Here is a 10,607-nt window from a genome sequence, read left to right as displayed (position 1 = left end):
ATAACAGAGATGGAGAAGGTATTTGGGTCTTTTCCTAGGGGTACATCTTTCTCCTTCTCTTCCCTGTCAGTGAGCATTTGGGATTAAGAGAAAGGGGGTCTCTCAGAGATCATCACCTTGGGTAAAGGGGGAGTAGCAGCCTGCAGGAGGCATCTGATCCACATTAGGGGCTGAAGCTAGGAACAGAATTTTGAGAAAGGGTTGGAGCTAAGTTCACGACCCATCCCCCATCTCTCTGTTAGCAATATTCCATGGCAGTTAGGGTCTGCTCGGCGGAATGGGGAGGGGCCTTCTCTTGGATCTGGAGCTCAGCTGTCTGGAAAGAGGTCCCCCCATTCTTGCTCAGACACTAGGCCTGTGATGGAACCTGACTTGACTGAGGAAGAATCTGAGAGGATAAGGACCAGGTGAGTGTGGAAGGGGAAGGGGACGAGGTGTGAACCAGGATGGAGGAAGGGTGAGCTGGCCAGAGCAGAGTACTCGGGAGGACTTCTGTCCCTTCTTCCATCAGGAACAGGCAGTCACGCACGGAGCATCGGCGCAGCTCCCTATTGCCCCTTCAATGGAAAATGACACATAGCTCCCGCTGGATGGCCCAGGTGGTGGCCTCAGAGTTTAGCCTGGTGGCCTTCCTCCTGCTACTGCTTATGGTCTTCTCCAAGAAATGGTTGTACCCCTCTAAGAGCCGTTTCCATCAGCGCTACCCCCAAAACATCACCAAGAGAGTCTACACCTCCATCCACAGTATGTCCACAGGACTCCTGTACATCTGCATAGCTAAAAGCTGCCCCAGCTCAGACAATGGGGAAGGTGAGTTCCTGGGTCCCATCCCAGATCTCCAGCCTGCCTTGACCTCTGTGGTGGCCCACACCATCTTGTTCCCTCCCACCAGCTGTCTTCATTTGGCTTGCAAGATGACATGGTGAGGTCCGGATTATTTTCGTCCTTTTGATTGGTCAAATCAGTTTGTCTGACCCAGTAGGAGATGTCACTGTTGTGGGCAAAGCCCACAGGTCTTCCCTTCAAGAGCGTTGAGCGGTCTGGATCAGTCCTGAATGACATTGTTTTTCAGCTGGGAGGTGCTGTTTCTCCTTCCAGCGTTGCATATCCAGAGCCCTGAGAGGACGCCTGGACGTTCTCTTGTGGTCATTCTCTAATCCTGCCATCTTCCTTTCCTCCTGCCTGAGTTCTTGCTTCTCTGAGCCAGCTCTAAGTTTCCCTTTTACTGTTTGACTTTCTTATTCCTTCCTTCCCTGAATTCTCACAACTGTTTAATTTCTGATGTAATGTCCAGTTCTGGATGTTCCTTTCCATCTGCCATTCTCCTTTTGGTAAGCAAAACTAGGTATATCTTATATCATCTCTCTCTCTCTCTCTCTCTCTCTCTCTCTCTCTCTCTCTCTCTCTCTCTGTGTGTGTGTGTGTGTGTATGTATGTGTGTGTGTGTATACAGGTATTATATCTTCATGACAAATCTGGGGAAACAAATATCATTTATGGTATGCTTACTCTATTTGTCCAAATGGATCTTGTGTTAGCCGTAAGAGTAGGAATAATTGACCTTATTTTACAAATGGGAAGATTGGAACTTCTTTAGAATTCACTATGTAGCCCAGGGTGACTTTGAACTCCCAGCCAGACCATCTTCAAACCCCTGAGGGCTAGTATTACAGAAATGAGTCAACACACTTGACTTATACTCTCATGGTTTTTTGTTTGTTTTGATTTTTGTTTTTTTCCCAGACATGGTTTCACTGTGTAGCCCTGGCTGTCCTGGAACTTGCTCTGTAGACCAGGCTGGCCTTGAACTCAGAGATCTGTCGGCCTCTGCCTCCTGAGTGTTGGGGGTTCTTAAAGGTGAGCACCACCACTGTCCAGGTCACAGAATCCAATTTCAAAAGGCTCTTGAAATTTTGGAGACCTCATTGGAGGAAGGAGGTTACTAGGGAGGGTAACTGTGGGGGTATCTTTCTTTTTGAAAAGATAAATGTTAAACTCTATTTTATGTGTATGAGCATTTTTGTGTACATGTATGTCTGTATGCCATGTCTATGTGCTGTATGCATGCCTCGTACCCATCGAATCCCCTGGAATTGGAGGTACAGACAGTTGTGAGTCACCATTTGGGTGTCAGGAAGTAAACATGGATCCTCTGATTAAAGCGGCAAGTGTTCTTAACTGATGAGCCTTTTCTCTAGCTCCTCTTGGGGGTATCTTGCCGTTGGCCCCTTCCTGTTTTCCTCTCTATGCTTTCTGTCTCCTAATAAGTGAAGAATCTTCGCTTTCCACAGCTTACGCCACACACTCCTGCCACTGTGATGGCCCAACTATCTGTGGAGCCAGGGGACCATGGACTAGATTCTCCTAAGCCAGGGACCAGAATAAGCTTTTCTCACTTTAAGTCATGTTGTCAGGTACTTAGCCACAGTGATGAATAGGTAACTAATACAGAAAACTGGTTACCAAAGCGTGGGGTTCATTCCTGAACCTATCTCTGGACTGGGAAGGAAGCCTTTGGAGCCAGTCTCTGGGAAGAATCTGGCTTCTTTTAATCAGAGTCTAGTGAGACCTGGGAGTGAAAACATTGGGTAGTGGATCTGAAATGCGTGCGGTCATGCCAGAAAAGGAGCAAACCGGAAGATGTGGGCAGTGGCGCCATGCCCATTAATGAAATTAGACTCATTCCAAAGGAGCTGACCGCTCTGCACTGGGATTGTTGGGGAGATGGGGGACGAGGTTTTGAGGTCAATCTCAGGGTCATTCCAGACCCCTGGGTCTAAAATTATAAGCTCATTTGCAAGATTTCTTTTGAAAAGAAATAGCCACTAGAGCTTTCATAGGTCCATTGACAATTTGCATATTTTTCTTTTGGTTTTGTTTGTTTTATTTTATTTATTTATTTTTGTTGTTGTTTGAGACAGGGTTTCTCTGTATAGCCCTGGCTGTCCTGGAACTCACTCTGTAGACCAGGCTGGCCTCTGCCTCCCAAGTGCTGGGATTAAAGGCGTGCGCCACCACTGCCTGGCATATTTTTCTTTTGAGAATTGCTGTTTATGGTTTGATTTTTTCCCCCTTTCCTTCTATTTACTCTTGCTGATTTTGTTTTTTTATTTAAATTTGTCTATGCAGCCCTGGCTGTCCTGGAACTTGCTATATAGACCAGGGCTGGCTTTGAACTTAAAAGAGATCTTCCTACCTCTGCCTCTGAAATGATGGGATTTAAGGTGTGAGCCACCGTACCTGGCTATTTTTATTTATTTATTTTTTGAAACACTACATTGTAGTCCCGATTGGCTTGTAAGTCACCATATACCTTGAACCCATGGCTAACCTCTTACCTCAGCCGTTGCTGAGCTCAGAAGTGTGAGCTAGCACACTGGCTTTTTTTTTTTTTTTAAATCCATATATTCAAGTGGGATTGTCAAGCAGTCTTGTAAGGGTCCATGATTCGCACAAGATTGACACCCTGGACTCAAATAGTATGTAAATGTAAAGAAAGTTTTATTCTGTAGAAGTCCAACATGCTGGGGTCTCCCCATTCCCAAGATAGACACCCAAGTGAGCCTGCAGGCCTGATTTAAAGCACATTAGGGAATTTTGGAGTAGGCGAGCTCTAGGTTAATCTGTTGGGTCCAAGTCTACCGACAGACATTCTGTTGCTGGGGTGTGGGGGCTGGAAACTCGCTGGGGAGATCTGGAGACTGTTACTGAGGAAGTAGCTGAGGAAGTCTAGAAACTGCTGCTGACCCATTGTCCTTGCTTCAGGCCAGGTGGCTGGGGACATTCCATTAGCTGGGTGTGAAGGCTGGAGCCTGGTTTTTTTGTTTTGTTTTGTTGTTGTTTTCCCTGTTAGTAATTGAATTACCTGGGCTTGCCAGCTGGACTTGCCCAGTGTTTAGGCCTAGTCCCCTTAGCTGCCAATCTGAAGTCTGTCATGGAGTCTGCCTAGCCTTCTCAGTCTTCAGATCAGGACTCTTACTTGAGGGAAAGTATTGTTCCCTAATTTCAACTGTGCAGGGTTTCTTTGATTCCAGACAACCTGAGTGTTCCCATATTTGTTCACTTGACTGTATTTCATTTTTGTGAATCCTGAGTTCCTCCCTATTTTTGTCATTTTCCCCCTAGACAATTTTAAGATGTGGACAGTCCATCCAGTTTTTGGGGTGGCTAAGATAAGTTTCACCCTGGCCGTAGGGCTGGGTTTTATCCTCACCACCTGGCTGCACCTGCCGTACCTGCCCTGCCTGCAGAAAATGCCTTTCTTTGGCTTGATTGGGATCATCCTGAGCTTCTGTGAAGGTGCCCCTCAGCTCTGAAAAAGGTTCTTAATTCCCTAGCCCACATGGTCCTGGGCACATCTCCCTCTTCTCTGGGAGATGGGGGTAGGGGTGGAGCGAGCGTTGGGAGCGGCGAGGGGAGCAGAGGGAAGTGAGAGCGGAAGTACGATGTTTTCTGAATGCTGGAGACAGGAGGGGTTGATTTCCTTAGTGTGAGTGATTTGTGGCAGATGAGGCAGACCCCCTGTGCGATTCTTAGGTGAGAATAAGATCTCTCCACTCCTGCCTCCCAGTCACCTTAATTTTCCTCACCCTCCTGTTGTTCCCTGTTAACCTCTGGATCTACGAGCTGAAGAAGAATATATCAGTTCCCATCGGCTGGAGCTATTTCGTTGGTTGGCTGGTGCTCATCCTGTATTTCACTTGTGGTAAGTGGTTAAGAGACCCTGGGGGAGGAAGGGAGTTGGGTGGATCAGGGCAGAGACTTTGTGACTGGAAGAGGCGGGTAACTCCTCTCAGCCACCCCCGGAAGTCCGCAAGGTCTTAACCTTCCCTTCAGCATACCTCACCTGTCACCTTCCATGCGGATCTCAGCTTCTCCTTCTTTTTCTTGTCCCTCACCCCCACCACCGCCGCCAGGGACCCTTTGCTACCTCAACCATAAAAACTTCTGGAGCCTAATCATGAGCAGCTCCTCCATCAACACGCCTTGCGGCAGCTCAGACCCGGAGTCTCTGACGAGTACTTCACAGATCTCCAGCAACCAGGAGAACAGCCTGGAGCCTGCTAAGGATAACAAAAAACCATTAAGTTCAGATACAGCCGCTTTACCACCCCTCCCAGCCACCGCTGACTAGGACTGTCCTCATCATGGCAAAGGATGAGCAAAGGAGGATTTGGGAACCAGCTTTACATTCCTCCTTCTCAACTTGGCCTTGTCTGTGGCTCAGGTGATGTGGAATAAATTGCCCATGTCTTCATCCTGTCTGACGGTTGTCAAGGAGAACTAGAGGAGGGAGAGAAAGGGAGAAAAACAAAACCCGCTGTGTTTGGTTCCCAGCTCTTCCTGCCTGTGAACTTTTTGGAGCCCGACCGTCCCAGCAGCCTCTGCCGTAGTGCACCTGTGCATATGTAGGAAGGACTCCATGGTACAGACACTTAACCTGTCACTCACGAGATTCTGTGTTTTTGATGTAACAGCACTGAAAACCAAAAAAAAAAAAAAAAAAGTAAATTTAGCCGGGCTTTGGTGGCACATACTTATAATGCCAGGAGGCTGAGGCAGGAGGATGCCAGCCTGGGCTATGTGAGACTATGTCCTCAGAAACAAAAATAAAATACCAGCCAAACTACACAGATGTATCTGGCTGGAAAATGACTGTAGGTTTTGCAGGATCACAAACATATTTCTCTAGAGGGCTGGACAGACAACATAGGTACAAGGGACACCAAGTCTCTATATAATCTCTCTCTTCTAGTAAGATCTAGTATATGAGCTACTCATTGCTGGGTAAAAATTTATCCCTGACTTACTTCCTTGGAGTAATAAAGGTTAATTTACATAGAGTGTGAGGGACAGGAATGTGGATTTTTTAGTTGACAAATCAAACTTGTGTATGTATGTATCCTATACCATATTTTAAAGCATGTTTATAATATGGACTGGCTCAGAGAGCTCATTAGCATCTGTGTTACCTCAAATACTTAATGTTTTTTTTTTGTTTTTTGTTTTTTTTTAATGTGGAAAGAACACCTAAAAGCTACAGTTAAGAATTTTTTTTCCGCTGGGCAGTGGTGGCACACCCCTTTAATCCCAGCACTTGGGAGACAGAGGCAGGAGGATTTCTGAGTTGGAGGCCAGCCTGGTCTACAGAGTGAGTTTCAGGACAGCCAGGGCTATACAGAGAAACCCTGTCTCGAAAAAGCCAAAAAAAAAAAAATAATAATTTTTATTCAAAATACAATACATTGAGTCGGATGTGGTCGCACTACCACCTGCAGTCCTAGCATTCCATAGGCTGAGGCAGGAGGATTGTCCAAGTTCAAAGATAGCACGCGCATGCGCGGGCATACACACACACACACACACACACACACACACACACACACACACACACAGAGCCAATAATAGTCATGTACTACAACTGTGTTGATCCCCTGAATTTATTCCTTCTTTCTGATGAAAAGCTATACTTCTTGGGCCCACGTAGATGGCTCAGTGGGTCTTGCTGTCAAGCCTCAGTTTGGTCATGAAGTCCTGAGTTTGGTCATGAAGTCCTGAGTTTGATGTTGTAAATGTCAGGACTTCTTCCTCTTCCTTTTCTTGAGACACGGTGGATCTATGTAGATCTTGAGCTCTCTGTGTAGACCAGGCTGACCTTGAACTCAGAGATCCACATTGATGGGGGTTGGTCTGGTGATGCTATGTATTTAATCATTAAATACTGGCCCCCAAGATGTGTTTTCAGTCAAGGTAGCAGATTCGAATTACACCAAATGATGTATAAACATTGCTGCCAATCTCTGACTGGTTAAAAGTAGCAAGAGCCAATTACTGGGGAGAGTAGAGGTAGGTGGAGATTTCAGTTACCAGGCTGGGGGGTCAAAGCTAGGGACCACTAAGAGAGAGGAATGGGAGGAGGATGAAGGAGAGAGGAGGAGAAAGCAGACAGAACAGGAGGTCTCCATTAGACAGGATGGACCAGAAGCATGTGGCTGAAAGAAGTGCCCCCTGAGGACAGGCTGATGGGGAAAAAAACAGCCTGGGAGAATCTCAAACAGCAAGGAACGTGGGGCACACAGCTAGGATATAGCCAGTCTAGTGTAGAAAAACAGATTAAGGGTAATCACCCAGTAATTGTGATAAAGCTGGTTAAATAAACCACTAGGATTAAGTCTCAATTATTGGAGGACTGGCCAGGTCCTACTAAGAACTAATAGAATTAATTCATAGGTGACCATGGACTCAGAAATCCATCTGCCTTTACCTCCCAAGTGCTGGGATTAAAGGAATTCCTTCTTTTTAAAGGCTGATAAGCCCCTTCACCCCTCCCCCCTTTTTATTTATAAAAGATTTGTTTTTTTTGTTGTTGTTGTTTTTGGGGGGGCCTCAAACTCAGAGATCTGCCTGTCTCTGCCTCCCAAGTGCTGGGATTAAAGGTGTGTGCCACCACTGCCCGGCTTATTTGTTATGTTTATGAGCACACTGTAGCTGTCTTCAGACACACCAGAAGAGGGCATGGGATCCAATTACAGATGGATTTTTTTTTTTTTTTTGAGCTATCATGTGGTTGGTGGGAATTGAACTCAGAACCTCTAGAAGAGCAGTTAAGAATATTAGCTGCTCTGCCAGAGGACCTGAGTTCAACTTCCAGCATGCACATGGTGGTTCACAGTTACCTGAGGGTAACTCCAGTTCCAAGGGAATCCAGTGCCTTTATTTCTGGCCTTTGAAGCCACCAGGCACACAGACATACAGAAAGGCAAAACACCCATACATATAAAATGAACATAAAAAGTAACGTCGAGGACAACTATTTCATTCTAGACACGCACCAGGTTTTCTTTCTATTAGCTCCCCTTAATAGGGATTTAAGGTAGACTTTGTGTCTTGGTTGCTGTGAGTGATGCCTTTATCAGGGAATGCAGACACCTCCTTGGCTCATTAAGTCCATCTCCTTGGAATGAATATCCACTCAAGGAATGGAGTTGCCGTAGCTGCACAGCCCTTTCCCAGGGTCTCTCATGGGGCTACAAGTCAAGATGTTGGCTGGGGGACGGGCGGTGGTGGCACACGCCTTTAGTCCCAGCACTTGGGAGGCAGAGGCAGGTGGATTTCTGAGTTCGAGGCCAGCCTGGTCTACAGAGTGAGTTCCAGGACAGCCAGGGCTACACAGAGAAACCCTGTCTCGAAAAACAAACAAACAAACAAACAAAAAACCAAAAAAGATGTTGGCTGGGAAGCAAGGTATGATGGCCAACACTTTTAATCCCAACACTTGGGAAGCAAAGAGGGCTGAATTTGAGGCCAGCCTGATCTACAAAGCAAGCTCCAGGCCAGCAAGGGCTACATAGAGAAACTCTGTTTCCAAAAAAAAAGTAGCCTGGGACTCCATTCACAGCTGGAGCTGGAGGGCCAGCTTCCACGAGGGTCATACACATTTGCAGAAAGCCTCAGTTCTTTGCTACAGGATTCTGTTTGTCCATGGTTACTGTGCCCAGAGTAAACAGTCTAGTAGAGAGGAAGGAGGAAATCCTGGTGCCTTTTATGATCTAGTTTTGAAAATAAACAAAAAAAGCCAGGCAGTGGTGGCACATGCCTTTAATCCCAGCACTTGGGAGGCAGAGGCAGGCTGATTTCTGAGTTCGAGGCCAGCCTGGTCTACAGAGTGAGTTCCAGGACAGCCAGGGCTGCACAGAGAAACCCTGTCTCGAAAAAAACAAACAAACAAACCAAAAAAAAAAAAAAAAAAAAGAAGAAGAAGAAGGAAGAGGAGGAAGAAGAAAAGAAAAGAAGAAAGAAGAAATGCCTCAGTGATCAACAGCACCTGATGGTCTTGTGAAGGACCCAGCCAATTTGGGTTCCCAGCACCCACATCAGACCGCACACAGCCATCTGTAACTCCAGTTCCAAAGGATCTGTACCTTCTTCTGGCCTCAGTGGGCACTGTACACACATGATACACATACATACACGTGTGCACACACATATACTCAGATACACAGGAATGTGTGGTCCTACTGTGCACATACACATGTGGTGCACACACACAAAATACATCTTCAAAGTAGGCAGAGTGGAGAATGTTCATTGGTGAACTACAATTCTTCAAAACTCAGCTTAAGTGAAATTTGTGGAGAGCCCTCCCTAGGTACCTCTTTACAGACAGGAGTCTTTGCTTTGTGCCTGTTTCTTCAGTCTTTTTGTTTGTAACATGGCACATGATTGGTGATTATTAGTGTTGAGTTCATGAAACTGACAGGCTAGAGAGGAATGGGTACAAGAGGAGTTGGCAGAAGAAAAGTCTATTAGCTGAAATTTCTTCTTCCTTCCTTCCTTCCTTCCTTCCTTCCTTCCTTCCTTCCTTCCTTCCTTCCTTCCTTCCTTCCTTTTCCTTCTTGTAGACTGGCTGGCCCTAAACTAGCTATGTAGCTAAAGACGACCTTGAATTTCTGAAACTCCCGCCTCTACCTTCTGAGTGCTAGGGCTACAGATTTATGCGCTTCCAGGATTAGATTTAGGGCTTTGTCTGTGGTAAGCATGCACTCCGCCCACTGAGTCCCATCTCCATCCTTGGATGGATTTCGGGGTCCCTCCAGGAAGCAGAACTCTTGTGTATATGGAGAGAAAGAGGGGTGGTAATCTCTAGTCATCCAGACTGGTCCTCCTCACTGAAGGGACTAAAAGGTGGTTGTGTCATTTCAGATGATGTGGGTTTGTGCAGACCAAGATCCTTGTGGTCTTTATAGTTAAGGCAGTCATTTCTCAGGAGAAAGACAGTGCTAGTGTGAATTCAAGATGGGGTGGGAGACTACTAGGTGACTCAGTCAGCAACCGACCAAAGATACAACGCAGGCCATTTGTACAAGCCTAGAGGAAAGGCTGAGTATTGGTAAAGCACATACCCTCTAAAAAGGCAGGAAGCGCCTAACAGTGAAAAGGCTATCTTAGGCTAAAGGTTCCAGTGTGGAGAAGTTGTTCTGAGGAACAGAGGGTCAGTCGAAGGAACACAGGCATTCTAATGAAACAGAAAAGTAGCGATTTGCAAAGGCAACCCAAGAAAGCAAAATATCAGCATCAAGTTTTAAAAGGAAAGGTTGAACTGTGCCCAACTCTTCCCTCGAATCATAAATCAGCTGTGAAAAAGGAGAGCCGCTGCAGACAAACAGGTTCCAAGGCAAAGCCCCTCTCAGACTCAGACCTACCCCGGAGAAAGCTGCTGCCCCTCTCAGACTCCGACCTACCCCGGAGAAAGCTGCTGCCCCTCTCAGACTACGACCTAACGGAGAAAGCTGCTTTTCTCAGGAAGCTTTTATTTCCTGCCTGCTTTGTTTGCTTGGAAAACTCCTAGGAGTCAGGCATCTGGGTTAATTAATTGTAGAGTTGAAAAAAAAAAAGCTAGAACCTGGGTAAACAAAGATTAGCAGGAAGATAATAAAAAGGAACAAGAAACAAAAAAGGAAGAGGAAGACCTAAGTTCAGTGGGATGAGACTCTGAACAGGATCTCAGGCAAAACTCGTTCTGTTGTCAGTCAGCTTTTTGAGTGCGAGTCCTAAGTAGGCGCTTGCTTTTTTTTTTTTTTTTAATATTTATTTTTATTCTCTGGATG

At 46.1% G+C, this 10,607-nt stretch overlaps 1 protein-coding gene and 1 long non-coding RNA gene across 2 annotated transcripts; one reads left to right on the top strand and one right to left on the bottom strand.

Moving 5' to 3' along the window:
- Positions 1 to 294: 294 nt before the first annotated feature.
- On the top strand, positions 295 to 5,714 carry Odf4 (outer dense fiber of sperm tails 4). Its single transcript, XM_028780151.1, has 5 exons — positions 295 to 407; positions 512 to 810; positions 4,126 to 4,299; positions 4,571 to 4,705; positions 4,917 to 5,714. Exons 1-5 carry the CDS (start codon positions 361 to 363, stop codon positions 5,132 to 5,134), a joined length of 873 nt encoding a protein of 290 aa, XP_028635984.1. The 5' UTR covers positions 295 to 360; the 3' UTR covers positions 5,135 to 5,714.
- LOC114631756 lies at positions 3,478 to 5,476 on the bottom strand. Its single transcript, XR_003712999.1, has 2 exons — positions 4,590 to 5,476; positions 3,478 to 4,459 (listed from the first exon to the last, which is right to left on the bottom strand). It is a non-coding gene; the product is annotated as an uncharacterized LOC114631756 (long non-coding RNA).
- Positions 5,715 to 10,607: the final 4,893 nt, after the last annotated feature.

The sequence above is a fragment of the Grammomys surdaster genome, unplaced genomic scaffold, assembly GCF_004785775.1.
Source record: "Grammomys surdaster isolate TR1022 unplaced genomic scaffold, NIH_TR_1.0 364, whole genome shotgun sequence".
In the NCBI taxonomy this organism is placed as follows: domain Eukaryota; kingdom Metazoa; phylum Chordata; class Mammalia; order Rodentia; family Muridae; genus Grammomys; species Grammomys surdaster.
Note: the sequence above shows the minus strand (reverse complement) of the source record. Positions and strands in the feature narration are given on the sequence as shown.